This window comes from Podarcis melisellensis, assembly GCF_964234715.1.
Source record: "Podarcis melisellensis genome assembly, chromosome: 3".
Taxonomy (NCBI): Eukaryota; Metazoa; Chordata; class Lepidosauria; order Squamata; family Lacertidae; genus Podarcis; species Podarcis melisellensis.
Genome location: NC_138530.1, coordinates 42603385 through 42625857, shown reverse-complemented (window position 1 = coordinate 42625857; position 22473 = coordinate 42603385). Strand labels below are relative to the sequence as shown.

Sequence of the window (22473 nt, the reverse complement as noted above, 5' to 3'; positions counted from 1 at the left end):
ACAACCTTTTCGCCCTTACTTAAAATATTAGAAGTTGGGGGTCCCCCAATGAAATGGGTAGTAGATTCAGCACAGACAAAATGAAGCAGATCTTCACGCAGCAGATAATTAACAGTATGGAATGCATTCCCACAATATGTGGTGATGCCCACTATCTCACATAAGGGGGTTCCTGGAAGGAACATGGGTCTGTCAGTAGCTCATTAGCCACCATAGCTAAATGGAGCCTACATGCTTCTGAATACCAGTTACTCGGATCTACACAAAAAGAGAAGACCATTGCCTTCATGATCTGCTTGCAGGCTTTCAAGACACATCCAGATTTTTATTTATTTATTATTAAATCCATATTAATGAACTCAGTTTCTCAAGTTCCCAATGACTGCTTTCTTCCTGATACCTGCCTATACCTAGCCATAAAAAGCAGGCAGGGAGAACGCCTACCCCAGGCAATGCAAAGGATTTCACTGTCACTAAGAGCCTGGGTATGCAGAGATGCTGAGATTGCTGGACCACAAGCAATTTGGAGGTCTAAGTTCTGCTGATGCGTTTAATAGAGCCAGTACAGCACTTTAATTACCACGAAGCACTCGGAGCTCAGAAAATCATTACATACTATTCTCTGCTGTAAATAATGACCACTGTTGGTAGATGTTCCTCCAGTCTTTAAATGACAGTGCCTAAAACAGTTTGCATGCAAATGAGTTCTTGAATCATTCAATTTCCTGAACCTTTCCATTTATTAATTATTAATCTGTTTCCGCCATTATGACTGAACCTGCTGTCTAATGACAAGCTTGTTGCTCCTGAGGTATACTTGGGGCTTCAGAGCTCTTTACTACCCCTTGTACTGCCTGTTTTTGCATTCCCCCCCCCCTTTGCTCATCATAACTACCAAGACACCGATTCTATTATAGATATTACAGTAGGTCACTGGTATCTATATTTGGTTTTTACACCCTACCCCCTTTGACACACATTTTATAGTTAAAGGCTGGGAGCATCAAATCCCTTTCCCAACACAGAGATGAACAGGCTAAATTTAAAGTGTCAAGTTCAATTCAAATTTAAGGAACTCAATTTTGCAAGCCGCATTATCAGCTGTTACCCACATTTCATAACCAGGGGACAGAATTTGAGAGGAATCGAAAACAAGCAATGAAAAGTGTCCAAGGCAGAACAGTTAGGGAGTATGCACACTTTCAGAACTTACTTTCACTCACACACACTGCTAACCTGCAGAAGACGCGTCTGAACAAAGAAGAGTATACCTCTCATAAGCTGCAAGACAAAACATCTACCACAAAATGAAGAAAATATTACAAAGGTGTAGGCCTTTTCAAGCACCTTGTGTAATTTGATGTATAAATAAAGGACAGTTTAGAAGTGGCCTTTTTTTCAAAGTTTCACAGAGAGTCCTCTTTGAATCCTCACCCACAGGACCTGTGATCATTTTAGACACATTGGACTGTAAACTTACCCCAGCTCTCCCACAATTTGTGTGACATACTTGATGCAAGATTGCAAAGCACGTGATCTATTTAATAATGACGAATCAGATGGCAAACCCAGAGTATTTTAATTTTCTTCGCTGTATTATTTAAAAGGCTACACTTAAACAGAATTTGTCTGCTGACTTCAAAATGTATCTTATTCTGCCACTGCACATGCACACACCAGCACCCCTAATTTTAGTACATTTGCATATACCCTATCCTTCTTCCTTAGCTTCCCTACAGATGGGAACAGATTACAAAACTGTAAAAATAAATTCATTGTTCATTGTTTTAATATTCATTTTTAAGCAACATTCACAGCAATCTGAGCAGACTATTGAGCTGGTCTATTGTGTAAGCTGTGTTCAGCTAATCAGCCAAACCAGGAAAATGCTAACTATGTATTTCTCACTGTTCTAATAACCTTTATGTAATTGAGTCATATCTCAAGTCTGATACTTCTACCAAAATATTTACATAGCCAAATGGGTTGTATTTCATTCTGAACAGCGCTGCAGCTCGACCATGCTTTGTTTCCCCTTTAGATTAAAGCTCATCATTTTCACACTACCTTCCATACATGACTTCCCATGTTAATTAGCTAAGTACATGGCGAGAGCTCAGCTTACTCATTTTTCTCCTCCAAATAAGTGGTTGTTGATTCACATTGTTACAATAGAAGCTGAATCAGCAGGTGAATCCTTCAGTCAGGATTTTAAACAAGTAAAAAGTCAGCATCATGTCATGATCTGGTCAAGGCATGAGTCGCACTCATGTTTGGATACGGGAGTGGAACATACAACACATAAAGTGATAACATTTGGATTTGACTTGACAAAGCTGTTTCATCTGGAATTTGACTTCCTGTGTATGCAAACACAAGGGGACATCAGCCGAAAGATGCTGAGAGAAGCAGTTCTTGGAATGAACTCTTAGCTGTCCTAAAGTGATGCTTGTGCTATGTCTATTATATTTCCCGAATACTTGCAAGTTCTCATTTATAAAATCACCATGGCCCAGGGTTTTAGTGAAAACTGAGACTACAATGTGCCTCAAATGTTAAATGAAAGAATTCTGAAAGATCCAGGTTTTCTGTGTGTGTGTGTGTGTGTGTGTGTGTGTGTGTGTTCTGAAGCTAGTTGCTTGATCTCTTTGTGTCAGCATCTATAATTGCTAAGTGGTGAGAATAACCTTTTCCATTTCTAAACGAAGTGTTGCTACAAGCTATAAATACTAATCTGCTGCTGTATGTGGCATGACCAGATCATAGTATCTCTCTTCAATTTTGTGTTCCTTCCAGAAATGGAAAACTGTGGACAAGGTCATAAGGAATTTTAAAGAACCTAACAAAAAGGGGTGGGGGATAGCCAGTTGCTGAGGACCTGCTCCTAATTCCTTTTCCCATGAAACATCAATGTTTAGTGACCATGTGAAGAGAGAGATGTGTACCCGCTGGCTTCAGCACAAACCTAATTAATCAGAAGAAACAAATGGAACATATATATAAAAGGTGTGCATATGATAGGCTTTTGACAGCTATTTATGGTACAATTAGCCATACTGATCTACAGGATGTGTAGTCTGCTTTGTGGTTAAAATTATATTTTCTATGATATAAATTTCTATGGTATATTATACATTTTATGAAATCATTATGTTGTTGTTGTTTAGTCGTTTAGTCGTGTCCGACTCTTCGTGACCCCATGGACCAGAGCACGCCAGGCACTCCTGTCTTCCACTGCCTCCCACAGTTTAGTCAAACTCATGCTAGTAGCTTCAAGAACACTGTCCAACCATCTCATCCTCTGTCGTCCCCTTCTCTATTATAGTGCATTATTAAATTTTGTTCATGTTCAGGACGTGTCACAATGCAGGATTTAGGTCTGCCATCAATTCTGTGCATGTGTTTCTGGGAGTTTGGTTTCTCTGAAATCAATGAGGCTTACTTCTATGCCAACTTACACAGAAAAGCTGCTTTGTATAGAGGAAGACGATTCGTCCATCTAGCTCAGTACTGTCTCAGCACTGACAAATGGCTCTTCTGGGTTTCAGCTAGACATCTTTCCCAACCCTTTCCAGCCCTACCTGGATATCTCAAGAGATTGAACCTGAGGCCTTTTGCATGCAGTAGATGTACTCTACAACTGAACTACAGCCAGTGCTGTAATTCCAGCATAATGAACTGTTGCTACATTTTGGCATAATGGACACCCCAAGCTAGCATATGATAAAGTGTTAGGGCTTGTTTCCACTGCCCAGCCACCAAATTCCAGTCAAGCCACTGGTCTGAGCCTCACAGGTACCTGAGGCCTGATGAAGGTATTTTGGCTGCTACATGGGACAGTGGAGAATTTGTGCTTCTTTGAGACACTAATTTTGTGGAAATAGCTGGTGCTATCTGATGTAGATTCGCATGCATTTATTCCCTTGCAAGCCTGTAGACAGAAAACAGAACAACAAAGCTGGAAAGTAATTGTGTGATGGAATTGGCCCCAAATAGTTAACATTTTGTCCTTCTCCTGGCAGAGAAAAAAGTCTGCTTAAATTATCTACCAAAAGGTTTACATTTCTTTCTAGGCTCCTGGCTTTGTGAGTAATGAGATTCTGTTCCTCTCAGATGACTACAAGGCTGGACTCTCAGGAGAGTGTTGTATTCCAATCCTGTTTCAGCAATTCAACATACTAAGCCTGCCAAATTGTCATGCCATATTAATGCCAGTTTCCCCTTCCAGTAGTCTCTGAATCTACATTTCTGGCAGACTTCTCAGAGTTCCCATTCATTTGTGTGAACTCTGCTTTATTTTCTGCGACCCCATGGCATCACAACCCACTCCGACATGTTCATAAATATTATGAACAGCTCCCTCAGAGAAAAGAGCCTTACAGCAACCAAGAGAGGTAAATAACCACTGGGGTCTCAGTCTCATTTGTCAAAGCCTGCCATTCGGTCTGCACTTGATGCTGACCAGGGTAAATCCTAGAAACCGGAAGCTGAAGGGGCAAGCTGGCCATTAAAACCAGAACTTAGACATGATTCCTGGGCTTTTAGTGACATTTCTGACTAAAATACAATATTGCATCTACCCTTGGCTACTCTGAAATACATACAAGGCAATGAGGTCTCTTGAAATTTAACAACAAAACCAGCTTGGCTGTCTGCAACGGCCAGATGAATCCATGTCATCGCAGAATTACACCCCTGTTGAGATACAACAACTGCCCACTATCTGTAATTTCTGGAAAAGATTGAAGACATTTCTGTTTTGATAAGTTTTTATAGTTGGGTAGAAAGGTACCGTAGGTTTTGACTAAACTGCGGGAGGCAGTGGAAGACAGAAGTGCCTGGCGTGGGGTCACGAAGAGTCGGACACGACTAAACGACTAAACAACAACAACAGAAAGATAGGTTAGGCTGAGAGGCCTCTACTGGCCCAGGGTTGTCTAGTGAGCTTCATGGCCAAGTGAGAATTTGAAATCTTGTCTTCCAGGTCCTGGTCTGACATGCTAACCTGGCTCTCGATCACAGCAGTGGCTCTCAATCAATCTCTCAGTCATAGGGCCTAAGATGGTTGATGATGGGGAATTACTCCCTTAGCTACTTGGATCCCAAACTGTTTAGGGCTTTGGACACCAGTACTAGCACCCTGAATTGGGATCGGTACCTCACTGGCAGCCAATGCAGAACTTTCAGGATGGGTGACACATGGTCCCATCAGACTTCCCCAGAAATTGTTAAAAACTATCAAATTTCAAGAAATATATATATATATATATATATATATATATATATATATATATATATGAGAATAAAGAAAAATATATTACTGTAATTCTAAAACAATGGAATTTAACAATATTTACTTCTGAGTAAACATGATTGGCTTTTGTGGGGCGCACCCCCCACAGGGGGGCAATTCAATTTTTAAGGGGAGCAATTCAAGAATGAGTTATTAACAGTGGATGGCCTTTTAGGCTTCCTTCACGTGAATAGGAGGTCACTAAATAAATAAATAAATAAATAAATAGGCATGGGAAGTGGGGGACATCAGGATTTTAGAGATGCTTAGGTGGGGCATGGCCAAAAAATGGTTGGGAACCACTGTTCTAAATCTTCAGTGCCTTGACCAGCTTCTGAGCAGTCCCTTTTTAAAATATTTGCCACTCATATAATGTAATCTTAACATTGCAAATTAATGCACTAATTCAAGGTAGATCAATGCTAGGGTTTCAGCTTATGAGCATGCATTTTTTCTACATCATGAAATGTTACCTGTACCAATGTATGTACCAAACAATACCACAAACCAAGGATACTACAGGAGCAAAAGCTGATTGCTAGCAAGTACAGAGCTTCTGTTAGTTTTTCAGTTTTGAATACAGAAGTAATAACCTTAAAGATATGGCTGAAATGGGTGATACTAAAGCTGTAATCTATACATTTTCCACTAATAATGGCTCTCAAAGAAGACCACGTGCAGAATTTTGCAGCACTCACAGGAGACTACCGTGCTTTATTAATTTTGCACTCGTGAACTAGACTGCCAGACATTACAAAATGTGACAGGTCTTTTTTTTTAAAAAAAAACCAAACATATGAGTTTGTTGATATAGTGGCTCATTATCTCAAATAGGAATAGCAGATATTCAAGGGGTAGATTTCTAAATTGATGCTGATGACTTATACATTCTATGAAAGACGATACCATAATTTTCTCTGTGGAGGTAATGCTTGTAGAATGTAGGCATTTAATACTTACCTGAAGACAAAACAAAGTATTCCTTTGCCAGCTTAGCATCTGTAATTTTTTCCTAATGCTATTTGTAAGGTATGTTAGTAGTGAGAGTTCTAGGGGAAAATAAACCTCTTGTAGAATTTCTCTTCAGTTGCAGTGCTACGAAGGCAAAATATGACAACCTACTATTTAACGTATGGGATTTTAGGAGGGGCGCTGCTGGATGGACAAACTAATAATTACAAAAATATTTTTAAAACATTAGATTTAACCTGAAATTTCTGGGCTGGTAAAATGTAAACCAAGTAAACAAAGAACTTATCCAAACACGTGGGAGGTGCTGTTAAATCTAGCATTTAAATTTTATGAGTATCATTGCAACGGTGTTGGTTTTGCTTTAATTTTACTATAAAGGGATAACTGATACAGAAATTCAGCAGCAATACTTTTTGGTAGGAGACATTCTTAAAATGCTACGCAAATATATGGAAATTTCAGGGGGAGGGGAGACTATTTCAGAAAAGAAGGTCTGTTCGCACCTCACCCCACTGGTATAGGTTCCTGTGACCAGAAGAGGCCACTGTGTTTGGTGTAACTATGTGACAACTACCGCCACTGAAAGTGAGTGACTCATGGGGTCCTTTGGATATAGATGGCAACAGCCACCTTCTGTTTCATCAGGGAAAGGGTGGGGTATAAATAAATACATAAAATAGCAGCAGCAGCATAGCTATCCCATACAGGGATCAAACCTGCAACCTTGGCATTATCAGCACCGCACTCTAACCATCTAACCTATCCAGCTGAGTGGATATTCCACTATGCTGCATGCAGGGAGTTGGATGAGATGATTCTCAGGATCCCTTCCAATTCTACAATTCTATGAACACCAGGCCCCAAGCAACAATTTGGGGCAAGTGGCACAGACTGAAGTACATTCCCTATAATCTGCACCATATAACAATGAGAACTGTGCGGTGCTTATTGGATCACACCACTTGCTTTCATTGGTACAGTGGACGCTGCAGGTTCACAACCTGCAGCGGTGCGTCTGTGCACACACAGATTGCGATTCGGCACTTCTGCGCATGCGCAAAGAGCGATTTAGCACTTCTGCGCATGCACGACTGCCGAAACCCAGAAGTAACCCATTCCGGTACTTCCGGGTTTCGGTGGGTCCGTAACCCGAAAAAACGCAACCTGAGCTGTCTGTAATCCAAGGTATGGCTGTAATTATAAGGATGAACAGATCATTCTTTCTCCTGTCCATACTAGCTACATATATCTCCATTCATAACTCTGTTCCCTCCCATTTTCACATACATCAACTGCCACCGTTTCCAGGGTCCCACACTCTGCAGAGTATAGGGCAGCTGCTGCTGCTTCCTTCCTTCAGAAGCACAGGCTGCACACCTTTCCTGTCTTCCCATCAGTCCAAGGAAGCCCTGCTCATCATGGGGGAAAGCAGACAATGCAGCTTACAATTCCCCACCGGTTCCTTATCCTCCCTCGCTCTGCATCCTGCCCTTTCCATGACTCCTTGTGAGATGAAGAGACTAGAAACTTGCAGCTTCTCGTCAGCCCATCCTTACCCATCTGGGCTGTTTCTTAGTTGGACTAGTTGTGGGAGCAGTCAGTGGGGCAGGGGTGCTTACCTGATCTCCCATCGCTGGCAATGCCGTGACTTATTGAGAGGCAAAGGGACAAGACAGCAGTTATGTTGGATTCTGGAGGTTTTTACACAGAGGTTGGATGGCTATCTGTCATGGATGCTTTAGCTGAGATTCCTGCATTGCAGGGGGCTGGACCAGATGACCCTTGGGTCCCTTCCAACTCTAAGATTCTTGGTTGCCATGACACAAATGTACTGCCACAGCTAATTTGATGTTCCTGCTGGGGCGTTTGCACTGCACTGACTGAGCCCCTCGCCCTCTTAGTAAGCTCCAGTGTCACCAGTGATGGGACACTGGGTAAGCACTGCTGTCTCATCACCTCCTTGCTAGTCTCCACTGAAGGAGCGTCTCCACCTCCATTGTTCTGCCCGGATACTGAGGTCCAGCGCCGAGGGCCTTCTGGTGGTTCCCTTGCTGTGAGAAACCAAGTTACAGGGAACCAGGCAGAGGGCCTTCTTGGTAGTGGCACCCGCCCTGTGGAACGCCCTCCCACCAGATGTCAAGGAAATAAACAACTATCCAACTTTTAGAAGAAATCTGAAGGCAGCCCTGTTTAGGGAAGCTTTTAATGTTTAATAGGTTATTGTATTTTAGTGTTTTGTTAGAAGCTGCCCAGAGTGGCTGGGGAAATCCAGCCAGATGGGCGGGGTAGAAATAATAAATTATTATTATTATTATTATTATTATTATTATTATTATTATTATTATTATTACTACTACTACTACTACTACTACTGTTGTGAGCAAATATCTGGTCTTGCATCTTCTCCCTATATCTGCTAATGGGATTTGAAAATCCACATGAAACTCTAAACTTTCATTAGATCCTACTAGATTTTCAGACACAGCATTTATGTCATGTGAAAGATCACATAAAACTTGGATATTATCAGAGAAGGAACCATCATGATAATTGAATAAAGTGCTGTCTGAATGCAACCCTAGTGGGACATGCTAAGTGAGCATGCCTCAGATTGTGCTGCAAATACAGCTATAGGTAAATAAGCTATGGTGCTCTCAGGTTAATCACTTTGCGCAAATAATTATACCTTAAAATACTTAATCAAACAATACTGTACTTTAACATAGATTGCTTGCACAAAACTCCTCCAAAATATGCCTTGGATAGTAATTACATGTGAAACAAATAAAAAAGCACTAATCATCTTTTGATAATTATCAGAAAACAGCTGTGATAGGAAATTGGTTACAAACTGATTTTTCAATAGCCACAAGTGTGCACTCACTCATAAAATTATTCAGCACAAGGACTGGCCAGGAGCCAGTGAAGGAGGAAAATAAATCTGATATCACTGTAAAGAAGAGAGTTCAGGCCCAACATATTGCATACTGAGAGAATAACTGACAGCTTTATGAAATCCGTGGCCTATGGAGTAACAGTTTGTAAAAAAGAAATCACTGTAATTGTATCAATACAGCTCAGTAGTTGCACACAGAGGGAAAAACAGAGATGAACACAAGGGAGTTAGGTCTGACCATAGATTTTAAAAGCCAGAAAAAAACTGTAAAGGGATTCTGCCTGGTGAAAAAAAAATATAGGTTATGGCGTTTTACCAGGAATTCCTGTATGCTGTCAATATTCTTTGGTTGAGTAAATTCATGTTATAGGAATAAATTCACGGAGATAATAGGGGTTGCCTTTAAGGACGGATTACTGTAATGTGCTCTGGGTGGGGCTGCCCTTGAAGATACTTTAAAAGCTTGCAGTGGGTGCAGAACGCAGTGGCCAGGCTGTCGAGTGGAGAGCCCGGCTACATGTACATAACACGTGTACCGACAGGCCTACACTGGCTGCCAGTTTGCTACCAAGTGGCATTTAAGGTCTTGTTATTAATATATAAAGCCCTAAACAACTTGGGGTCAGGTTATCAGAAGGAACATCTTCTTCCATGTAGACCTGCTAGGTCACTAAGACCTTTTGAAGATGCCCTGTTAATTGTGCCGCAAGCTGTCGCTTTTTCTTGCAACAATGAAGCCACAGGCCTCCTCAGTGGTGATGCCAACATTATGGAATGTCTTCCCCTCTGCTATAGTTTTGCCAATGGTGGATGCACAGACATTTCTTGACCAATGAGGTGTATTTCTATTGCCTCTGGATTATGCTGCCAATGTTTCAATATGCTATTTTACGGTGCTATTCTACCAAGAAGCATATGGCTGTTGGGTTGTGGATTCTTTTTTTACAGTTTTATACAGCCTTGAGATTCTGCCTTGAAATGAAAAGCAGTCTAGGAATGATTTTAAAATTTAAAAAACAGTTACCAAATGAAAAACAGAAGAACTTCAGATTAGAACTCGTCTGAGGGGCTCCACTAATGACAGCACTGGGCATGTGGCCCTTAATTTTTTCTTGATAAAGCAGCATTACCAAAGCCTGCAAGATAGCTTGCAAGGGACTTTATCACTAGACAAATTAAATTTTCTTCTGTAAAAAGAGAGAGAAGAAAAGCAACGAAAGTGGAACCGTAAGCCTATGCAGAAAGAGTCTATAGGAAGAATTAGAGCACTGTTTACTTTTCATTAGTGGAAAATATACCTTGTGACAAGCCTTAATGAATGTAATGTGAGTAACTCCAAGGGCTGGAGTTCCAAATATGTGGATTTCTTTTCTTTTTCTTTAGATTTTTCATTGGTTATTCATATACATATTCAGTCCTTTCTTTTCTTTTTTTACATATACTGTGTACATATATAGACCAGACAGTATCCATATTTCTTCACGAGTGACTTCCCACCACTTCACTGCGGCTTCATCTGCCTTCTTTGTATTTATAACTGCTTTGCTTTGCGGTCTCATTCTTTGGGTTTTTGGCTAGTTCTTTCTCATTTATATTTATCTCTTTTCTAATTTGCTCCATTTTATTCTTTCTAATTTTCTTCTGTATGGCATTTTGTTGGGTACGGAAACCTCGCATAAAAGCCTTGCTTGTGTCCCAAATCACCCTGATGTCCATTTCCTGATTTTTATTTCAAAAAATTCTTTTAAAGTCTTGTGCTTTTAAAAATATTTTTCCATCGCCAAGTACTGGAAAACCCAAGATTTACCCACATTGGAAGAATGGCAGATGCAACTGATAGACTATATGGAGTTAGCAGAAATGACCGGCAGAATCCGAGACCTGGGAGAAGAGGCCGTGGAGGAGGACTGGAAGAAATTCAAGGACTATTTACAAAAATATTGTAAACTGTATGAGTGTTGAGAAAGATGCAAGATTATAAATAATATGGCACCATTAAATTAGTTGAAAGGAATATGAAGATAAGTGAAAATATATGAAAAGTTAAACTTTGGTTAAATAATATGTTAAAATTAAGCTTTTAAGATTGGGGTAAAATTATTTAACATTTGGGACATAATATCTGAAAGTTATAAAATAAGAATTGAAACAAGGTGATAAATTGCTGGACAAAGTTTGATAAACTTGGAACGCAGGAACGAGAGACGTGAGGAAGTCCAATGAAGTGAAGAAAGTATGGTTATTGTAAAGTTATATGTCATTTTGTTTGTTTTTTATATTGTATTAAGAAAATCTTGAATAAATATTTTATTAAAAAATATATATATTTTTCCATCATTCAAGATATTTTCCTTCATTCTCCATCTCCATCTTGTTCTCCTGCTGTTTCTTAATTCTAGAGTAACTGGGTTATGGTCTGAAATTAATCTTGGTTGTATTTCTGTGGGTTTTTTTTTCCTTTGTTTTTTCAATATTAAATTATTTGACAGCCATATTCCATCTATTCTCCCTGCTGATTGTTTTGCCTCTTAGAAGTGCATGGATTACTTCTCGTTCGGGTGTTTAAGTTTCCAAACATCGTTTAAATTCAGATTCTCCACCACCTGAAAGGAGGTCTGTGGGAGTCTTCTCTTTTTTATTCTTTCTCTCTCGCTGTTCTATCTAGTTCTAATGAGGTTACACTATTGAAATCGCCTAGTAGTGCTATATTTTCATTACTACAATCCAATAATCTTTCCTCCAGTAATTTGTAAAATTCTACCTTTCTTTCAATTTGGGGTGTAGATTCCTATTACAATTATTTTCTCTCTTTCATATATTATTTGCACTCCTATAATTCTGCCTTCTTCATCCTTAAATAATAATTTCGGATCTAACTTTGGATTAGCATAAATTACAATTCCTCTTGTTTTTGGATACGTTGGACAAAATAAAAATCTGTTCATTTCTTTATTTCGTAAAGGCGATAAGAAACGCCAGCCCCTAAAAGTCAGCAGAAGAGTCCACCCATAGTCTCATCCTTTGAACTGATACTTATTTATTGCTATTCTTTCATTCATATGGGTATTTTTTCAGAATAAAAGCAGATACAAGGACAAAGGCCATTTGCAGTTAGACCCCGAGGGCACCATCAGAAAGGCATGAAACTGTGTATCTATTGTGCTGCCCAGAGGTGGGCCCAAACAACTCACCTTGCTTTGTGAATGGCACATAGGGCAGTCACATTCAAAACAATATTGGCGCTTCAGGTGCTGCTGACGATCAGGAGTAGGCATCATTGTTTCAATATAGCTGATGGTAAGCTGCAGACAACAAAGCAGGGGAAATTCTGTGGTAATTTGACAAAAGATTGCATATTATCCGCTGCTAAAATAGGAGGGATCCTAAGTTTAAAGTCTCATGCAATCATCTATGAATGAAAACAGATACATCCATGAATGACAACCTAACCAACCACACAGGATCAGTTGTGAGAATAAAATGGGAGGAATCCCACTGTTCCTCACCCTGCCCATAGATTCAAGAGAATTACTTTATATATAGTCAATATAGGCACAGAGTTAAATTTTTTAACATTTTCTAATGGTGGTGTGCCTCGTGATTTTTTTTAATGAAACAAGTGTGCCTTTGCCCAAAAAAGGTTGAAAAACACTGCCATAGAAGAAATGTTTGATGCAAATATCATGGATGAGCTCCATTTGGCTCTTACTCTGCTTTCAAATAAACCCCAGTTAAGTGTTATGTCTGAACCTTAAACTCTGACTGAAACAAGCCAATTTGGTAGACTAAGTCCTGATGTTGGTTTGTTTCAATAGGTCATAGCTAAGACTAACCACAGGGGACGCGGGTGGCATGGGTCTAAACCAGTGTTTCCCAACCTTGTGCCTCCAGCTGTTTTTGAACTACAACTCCCATCATCCCTGACTAGCAAGACCAGTGGCAAGTGATGATGGGAATTGTAGTCCAAAAACAGCTGGAGGCACAAGGTTGGGAAACACTGGAACCACTGTGCCTCTTGGGCTTGCTGATCAGAAGGTCAGCTGTTCAAATCTCCACAATGGCAACCCGAGGTACCACTGTAGATAAATAGGTACTGCTCCGGCGGGAAGGTAAACGGCATTTCCGTGCACTGCTCTGGTTTCGCCAGAGGAAAAACTGTCTGCGGACAAACACCAGCTCCCTCAGCCTGTAAAGCCAGATGAGTACCGCAACCCCAGAGTCGTCTGTGACTGGACTTAACTGTCAGGGGTCCTTTACCTTTTTTAAAGAAAAACCACAGGTTGTCTGAGTTTGGATATACAGTGGACTCTCGGGTTACGTGACCTTTGGGTAACGTAACTTTCGGGTTGCAAACGAGGCAAACCCGGAAGTGTATTTCACCTGGTTTCGCCACACACGCATGTGCAGAAGCGCTCTATCACGCTACATGTGTGTGCAGAAGCGGCACCTCTACTTGCGAATTTTTCAGGGTATGTATGGACCCCTGAAATGAATTACATTCGTATCCAGAGGGTCCACTGTAATGCAAAACTGGGGTTAATTAACAAGAGAAGCAAAAGTTTCTGAGGGGGGAGCGTATGAGCCTGGGGCTTATTCAAATGATAACCTAGTTTATCACAAAATGCTCGTTTATAAAGCTATTGTACTACCAACTTTACTGTACGCTTGTGAAACATGGACCACTTATAAACGCCATCTCCAACTCCTAGAAAGATTCCATCAACCGTGTCTCAAAAATTTAACACATAACTTGGGAAAATAGGCGAACTAATGCCAGTGTACTAGAAGAAGCAAAGATCACCAGTGTCAAAGCAATGATTCTTCCAACATCAACTTCGTTGAACAGGTCATGTTGTTTGGGTGCCTGGTTATCATCTTCCAAAGCAACTACTCTATTCCCAACTTCAGAATGGAAAGCGAAATACCAGTTACCAACAAAAGAGGTTTAAAGATGCTCTCAAGACAAATCTAAAAAAATGTAGTATAAGCACTGATAACTGGGAAACACTGGCTTGCGAGCGCTCCAACTGGAAAACAGCCTTCACCAAAGGTGTGGTGGACTTTGAAGAAGCAGAAACTCAGGGCAAAAAGGAGATATGAGCTAAGAGGAAGGCACATTTGGCAAACCCTCATCATGACCAGAAACCTACTGTATGTTCCCAGTATGGAAGGACATGTGGATCCAGAATTGTACTCCACAATCACTTATAGACTCACTATTAAGACCATTTGTCTTCCATGAAAACGGTCTTAACAGTGAGTCCATAAGTAACTCTTACTCAGCTACAAGTGATGGCCAAAGAAGAAGAAAAGAAAGAAGTCTTCTGAATAGTAGCCATAGATTCTGCAGCCATAGATTCAAGGATGCTTAACAACTCCTTAACTGCTTTGAAGGGGGCACACTGTGCTTCACTCTTCATTTTTATTCTTACTCAAAGCTTATTTTGGTGGGATTCTAACCTGTACAAGTTATTTTTTGGTAGTGATCAAAAGCATAAGAGATATCCAATTATATTTTTGATGGTGCGGACATTAATGTGTTCAGGAAGCTGTATCATCCATAAAACATATTGGGATTCCTTAATACATTATCAATTTGTAAAATATTATTCACTGTGTTACCAGAAAGGGAATATCTATTCATAGAAAATACTGTTCTCCCAGTCCCAGCTGCAGGTTTTATTAAAAAAAAAACACCCAGCATTTTTTCTTGTTAGTGGAGGGTTAATCAAAGGTGGTTGGATGGTGAACTTACTCTGCAAGACTGTCTGTTCTGATAACTGAAGAAGAGTATTCATTTAAAGATATGAAATGTGACAAGCATTGGCTAATAGGCTTTAATTCAGTGCAGATAGGTTTGAAATACCTGCGCCTGGTGCTCTGGTTATTATATGAATACTATATGCTGAACATGAAGATTTATAGAGTGCATAGAATTAGATAGCCACCCCAAGGGAGCAGCAGAATTGGTTCAAGCAGAGCCAAGGCTGAATGGCAATTCAAATGTAAGTGAAACATTGAGATTGCTTAACTCAGAGTTACGGAATCTTTAGAACAGGAGCCAACTAAATATTTGATTTCTTTTAAATGTAGCAAGAAGTTGAATTTATTCATGAATGAGTCACAATGGTCTGCAGGCAGGCCATTAGGGCTTTCTGCTTTTTGTTCTCAACTTTGTATTTTTCCTTTTTCTCTCTCTTTCCAAACACAGAAAGAGTTAAAACATTTGGAGCCAGACATGGCAGAAAAATGAAAACTGGAGCTCCCACTCTAACAAGGTTGAGGTGTTATAATTGCTTCTGAGTGACTAGGATCAGATTTGAGACTCAAGTAGCCTTGTAATTAGAAGCAGACAGGCTGTCAAATAACTACAGCTGTTCTATAGTGGTTTCAGTCTTCCTTATATTAAACCCAGTTATATATGGGCCAGAAAGGGGTCCTATTGCTTCATCACAGAACAAGAATGTTAAGCTTGTCTTCTTATCCTTGCTGATTCTGCCTTTAGCAGTACTGTAGTGCTGTGACTTCCAGGAGATTCCCTTTAACTAACTGCGTGATTGTAGGCATGTCTACTCAAGAGTTCAATGTTACTTATTCTCAGGTAAGCAGATAAAGGATTGCAGACTAAGAGGGCTGCATTGGATGGTACCACAGGAGAAAATAACTCAGAAAAAGGTCAATCTGGTTGTGACCAGATTTGGGTAATTTTGCCTAGTCACTAAAGTCAATGGCATCTTCCAAAGACTGGATTTAGAGACTCTTAGCAAGTTTATAGATAAGGACAGAAAGGCAGAGTGTCATTGAGAAGTTTGGTTTCATGGACAATCTGCATGTGCCTTGGGACTATATGTCTAATTTGTATGTGTAATTTGTGTAATGTGTGATTGTCCTTCAGAATACAGGGAATTTAGCTGACTCCCTTTTGGAAAGGACTCTCCCTTCCCAATCCATACTTAAGGCCCCACTGAACCTAGCTGTGACATTTCATAATTTTAAAGAGTAATAGTTCTATCCTATGCTTAAAAATCTGTGCTAATTTGGGCCCCACTGGAATTAATGTGAAAGGTTAATCCTGACTAATTAGTGTCCCACTGATTTTAGTGGGAGCTATGTGCAGCTAATTTAGTCTGGCTCCAAGCTCATATGTTTTGAGTATTTTTACTGCAACCTTAACACCAATGCTATTTATTCTTGTATCACTACTACTGAGTGAGATGGTTTAATGTACAACAACAACCAACAGTGGAGTTGGACTTTTGTTGGAATAAACAACTAAAACTGTGACTCAGATAAAAGGAGCTACCCATAAACTTTGCTGAGATCCAGCATTAGACAGGAAGCCCAAGAGATGAAGTCTGTGAACTCAACACCATATTATATTCAGGTAGATTGGTTCAGATACGCATGCACACTAAAGCTTATGCCCAGAACAAACTTGGTTGGTCTCTAAGGTGCTACTGGACAATTTTTAAAATTTATTTATTTATTTCAACCAGATTTTATTTTGCAAGTAGCAATCTTCTGAGGGCATGCATAGGATATGCCCATATTTGAAAAAGAAAATGGTGTGAAACAGTTCTCTGATAAGAAACACAAATCATTTGGGAAGGGCATTTCTCCAAGTCATTTTTAATAAAACCAACAAGGAAACGACCCCTGCCTTGTTACTTTTCTTGCCAATGAAAGGTTTACTGCTTCAGCATGGTTTCAATCTGACAAATGCTTATTGTTGCAATGATTTAGTGAATGCAGCATTCCACCCAGAAGTATCGTAAGTGTTTTTTATCAGGGTAAAGGCACTCAAATACAAACAAAATGAAGTGCCTAGAGGAGGAATGGAGGGAGAAGAATTCATCAAGACTGCCAGTGATTTATGAGAGGTAATGATTATGAGACCCAGACAGTGTGAAGAGAAGATTCCCTTTATCATCTTCTTCCTGATAGCTACGAGATAGGAAGAAGCATCAATATATCATCAAAGTGTTAAAGCTGGTGGCCCTGCAGTCTGGAAGTTATTTAAGGAGATGCAACCGCTGCAGGTGTCTGTGACGGAAGAGAGAACAAGCTAATTACCTCTTCACCCATCTCAATGTCCCGGATGGAGCGGAGGTGGAGCCGGGGACCCTCAAAGACGATCACGCAGTTGGGATCACAACTGTTGTTCAGCAAAGACATGCTAAGGAAGGAAAACAACATCGGTTTAAAGGAAAAGGTGTCCAGGAGCAAATATGAAGTTTGACTAGAGAAGACTCCACTCCTCATTCCCTCCCTGGTGTCTTGAATGCTTGTCAGTAGTATTTTAGGCCTAGTGCAAAGGGAGGCAAATGTAGTTTCCATGGCACCTGACATCCACATCAAGAACTCAGGTACATTGGAAAGTTACATTTCCCAGGTTCTCTTGTGCCTGGGCTGCTGCTGCTGCAGTGCTGAAGACACCAAGAAGGAAGTGGGATTTACACACTCTGCTGGGAGACATGGAATCTACGCAGCCAAATACTAAAAGCAAGGCAAGTTTTAATTCCAAGACAGATACTTACAAAGTTTGGTGTTGTCGCCACCTTTCCCTGGCTTTTGACACTTGGGATGTATATTGTAGAACTCACCCTATTTTTGAGGTTGTAAGTTGTTTTGAACTGTTTTAAATGGCTATAACCCGTTCTGGGACAACAAGGTAAAGGGCAGACAGTGAATTAAAATCATCATCATCATTTGTGGCCAATGGTCACTGATGGCATTTATGCCCCTTCCTACCATCACCCAATGCCAAAGAGGTGTTTGCTTCAATGTACTGCAAGTTGCGTGCTCATTAATTTCAGTTCCCTCTAGTGGTAGAAAGGGTCTTCAAATATACAATATTATGGGTTGTGTTCAACCAAGTTTTACATAGAGTAGACCCACGGAAATTAATAGACTTGGGTTAGTTCTGTCTACTAATTCCAATAGGTCTACTCTGAGTATTATTAACATTGGATATAACCTTCTGTCTGATGCTCCCTTCCCAACTCTGAATGCTGGGAATTCAACAGGCTCCAGTGCCATGCGGCTGAATTATCCAAGGCAGGGGGGAAGGAACTGCAGCTGTGGAATTTTCCTGTGAATTGTTTTCATTTCTAAAATTTCTTGATTCATTACAGTACCTGTTTCTCCCCCCCCCCCCCCGAAGCCTGGGACTGAGTGCATCTCTGTGCAACAGAATTAGAATCCTGGAGGTTTTGCTTATGAGTTAAGGAATGCCCACAGTACCTGGGATAAAGGCCAACACCAACATTCTGCATCTCTCCATTGCTAATGCTGAAACAGTTGCAGGTCACCTGTAAAAACAAGGTTATAATCCATGATTAGTATTACTAGAGCCATTGAGAAACTTCGTATCCGAGTGAAAGAAATGTTGAAAATACAAGGCAGCAACTGGTGGGTAATTAGAGAGGGATATTCAAGTCCAGCACAGAGGTACCCTTTCATATTACAGCATTTAAATCTGGGACACAAAAAAATAATGAAGCCAATTAGGTGCTGAAATGCCAGTGTCCTTTAAAAGGCTGCCAAAATACAAGTTTAGATATATGCTGAGACCCCTTTTTCCAATCCGCAAGAAAACACACAGACACACACAGTTTCATCCTATGGACGTTTGCAGTGTTACATTAATCAAAACTGAATCACCAAATCTGCCTACAGAGTAATTTCACATGTCTTGACAGGAAAGCTGATTTAAATGAATATACAAACAGTAATAAAATGCCTTAACCCTCCCCCACAAAACACCCCACATTAATTAGTCTGTTATTTAACCCATTCATACTTCCCAACCATTTACAAAAGTCATACATCTTAATTATGTTTCTCCTGCTGCTATTGGAAACATAATTCGAGACAACACTTGTGAGCTATGTTTAGTCCATTTCTTTTATAAAAGCAATTAAAGTGTTACAAAAATATTGACCTTGTTTTTCAGTACATAAAAAATTAACAACTCTTTCCAGCTGGGAGAAAAATCGCCCCATTTCTCCAGAATACTTTTCCTAAGTGTCTTACAATAGAGTCCTATAGATCTATGTGGTTTCAGCATTACAGAATGATTCATGCCAAGAGTTACAAGGCTGGTTAAAGCAGCGAGGCAAATATGCCATGGCCTATTGCTCATCGCCATGTGTTTGATGCCTAAGACTGCTGCTTTGGGAGGAAGAAATATGGAGAAGAGATTTTCTGTACATGTGGCGAAAGAGTGGAGAAGCATCATCCTGGAGAAGATTGACTAGTGGGGTGCCACAGGGTTCTGTCTTGGGCCCGGTCTTATTCAACATCTTTATCAACGACTTGGATGATGGATTCAAGGGCATCCTGATCAAATTTGCAGATGACACCAAACTGGGAGGGGTGGCTAACACCCCAGAGGACAGGATCACACTTCAAAACAACCTTGACAGATTAGAGAACTGGACCGAAACAAACAAGATGAATTTTAACAGGGAGAAATGTAAAGTATTGCACTTGGGCAAAAAAAAAATAAAAAATGAGAGGCACAAATACAAGATGGAAAGAAGGAAAGAATTAAAACACCAGAAGACCACCAGAAGTTCCTACACGACAACGAGGAGGACCTCCAAAAGAGAGCTGCAGATTCCTGGCCTCCACCACCGGGATTACCACCAGGATCCATACCATCTGGAGGCGGCCCGGCACCACAGCTTCCGGAAAAGGACGACAAATTAGATACCCAACTGTGATACCCAAGAAGTAGGCCGGGATGTCTCTACAGCTTCTTAGTTGGAATATAAATGGCGGGAATTCTCCAGAAAAACGCAGAAAAGTATTTCATATTTTGAAAAAAGAACAATTGGACATTATTTGCCTGCAAGAAACGCATGTGACAAGACTCCACAGAAAAGTGTTAATCAATAAAAGGTTAGGCCAAGAATTTATTTCATCGGATAAAGTTAAGAAAAGAGGAGTGGTGATTTATGCAAAGGAGAACTTGTCCCCAAAATTTGTATTTAAAGATGAACAGGGCAGAATTTTGGCAATTGAAATCCAGACACAAGGAGAAAAGTTTTTAATTCTAGGAATCTACGCCCCAAATGATGGAAAATCGGAATTTTTTAAGAAGCTGCACGAGATTATGCTGGACTATTTGGACTATAACAACATTATCATGTTGGGAGATATGAACGGTGTCGCCTCAGTGAATATGGATAAGTCACAAAGTGCCAATATAACGAAAGATGGCAGACTACCAAAAACCTTTTTTGAAATGACTGACAATTTGGATTTGATTGACATATGGAGGATCAAGAACCCTCTAGGGAAAGAAGGAACTTTTTTTTCTGAGGCCCATATGACATGGACGCGAATCGACCAAATATGGATAACTAGAGGGCTGGCACCTAAGACCAGAAAAGTGGAAATCTGCCCAAAAACCTGCTCCGACCACAACGCCTTGAGAATGGAATTGAGACTAAATACAACCGGATCGTTCAGATGGAGAATGAATGACGCTTGACTTCCGGGTCGGCGCCATCGCCGAATGGCGGGCTCCCTCCGAGCTCCGGAGGGAGCCTGCTCGGCAGGGGCTGGGTCCTACCGCACCGGCGATGCGGGGACCCTCAAAAACCACGGCCAGAGTGAGGCCGTGGACATGGAGACTCGGCTGGCACCGTTAGCGCCCTCCCGGCTCGTGAAGGAGCCTTTTTAAAGGCTACGGATCGGGCGCCGGGGAGAAGCGTGGTGCTTTGAGTTCTCTGCTATCCCTGCCGAGCGCAGCCGCATGCCATCCGGCGGAGAGCGCTGACTTCTTCTATTGAAAATCTGGACCTAAAAGAAGAACCCGTGAGTAATTGGATTATGGATTAAAAAAGAGGGATAAATTTTTAAAATCTGGAGCGAACGGGGGAGGTGGAAAAAAGGAAGTCAGCCTACCCCTTAATTGTAGAAGAGCCAAAACAAAGGACTTAACGACTAAGATCGAGCGTATCTCTATCTTCATGAATTAGCAACTTTGCGAGGGAAAATTATAAGACTGTGCTGGAGGAGAAAAGTGGAATTTGTATTAAAAAAAACAACCCCCCCCCGGAATCCCTGGAGTGATCCGCGAAACTACCTGGGGAAGAGCATCGGGAGTTTTGACAGCTGTCAAAGGCTGTCAAAACGGAAGAATAAAGCAGGGACTTTGCTTTGAGGACTTTGCCGGTTACATTTGTTTTAAATTGTATACAAATTGTTTCAAATAAGGATTTACAAACTATTTGGACTAATGGATTTGATCTGGAAGGGAACTTAGTTACTGCGATCCACCTAGAGGAGCTGAGTGACATTGCATGTGTTTTTCTCAGGAAACCTGAACAGTTGTAACTTTTAATCTCTTGGGAACTGCAGAAATGGAACATTGTTTTGTCTACAGAGGGCTACAAACTACAGGAAACAATGGATTCTTTAGTTGGAAAACGAAAGGGACATGACATAATGTTTTGCTTCTGAATAACAAGCCTCTGCAGAAAATAAGAAGGTCATGGAAAAAGAACATTTTTGCGGGAAAACAGGGAAACAGAAGGAGGAGAGAGAATGACAAGAATATGGAAACATCATGAACTGGACAGAATTGGGAACATTTGGGACATCCAGATTTGACAAGCTTATGGAAATTAAATGGGAGTTTCTTACTCCTGGATATAAAAATCTGGATAGAAAAAATGGGCCCCTTTTTGAGACAGACTCCTTCCAAGATTGGACATTTGTAATTAAATATGACTGGCAAACTACTAGAGGGATATGGATTAAGCGGGTAGGAACTTCAGGAAGACATTAGGATGAAGGGATAGAAGGAACACAACAGAGAAAGGGGGGAGGGAAATTTGGAATCCAAAGGTTGTAAAATTATTTTTTTTATCTTTATATCTTTTTTTCTTTTTTTATAAAATTTTGAAAGGGGGAACTCGTGGAAGGGAAAAAATCGATCTTAGGGGATGGGAATTTGGAGAAATTGGGTTATTGATGTTAAGTGAGTCATGGGATAAAAACTTGTTGAATTTAATTGCTTATTCGGAAGATTTGGAACGCAATTGGGGGCGGGAAGGGGAAGTCCTGGCTTTGGTTTTGGAAGAAAGTGTATGAATTGGATCTAATTTGTTTTTAATTTGGAAAATCTTAATAAAAATTATATTAAAAAAAAAGAGAATGAATGACGCTTTGTTAAGAGATCAGGAGATTGTTAAGAAGGCCCAAAAAGTTTTAAAGGACTATTTTGAAATAAACTTAAAGACAAATGTGGAAAAAAGAATAATCTGGGACGCAAGCAAAGCAGTTATAAGAGGGTTTC

At 40.4% G+C, this 22473-nt stretch overlaps 1 protein-coding gene across 4 annotated transcripts in view; it reads right to left on the bottom strand.

Annotated features, from left to right (window-relative positions):
* Window positions 1–22473, bottom strand: part of SMYD3 (SET and MYND domain containing 3) — a gene marked incomplete at its 5' end in the record, with an annotated part of 376460 nt that overhangs the window by 59332 nt on the left and 294655 nt on the right. For all 4 annotated transcript variants that reach the window (XR_014166902.1, XR_014166903.1, XM_081905838.1 and 1 more), the window contains 3 exons: window positions 12353–12463; window positions 17235–17337; window positions 18405–18472. Coding sequence is in view for 2 of the 4 variants with exons in the window: in XM_081905838.1 (XP_081761964.1) it covers window positions 12353–12463; window positions 17235–17337; window positions 18405–18472 (282 nt within the window). The remainder of the gene's footprint in view (window positions 1–12352; window positions 12464–17234; window positions 17338–18404; window positions 18473–22473) is intronic.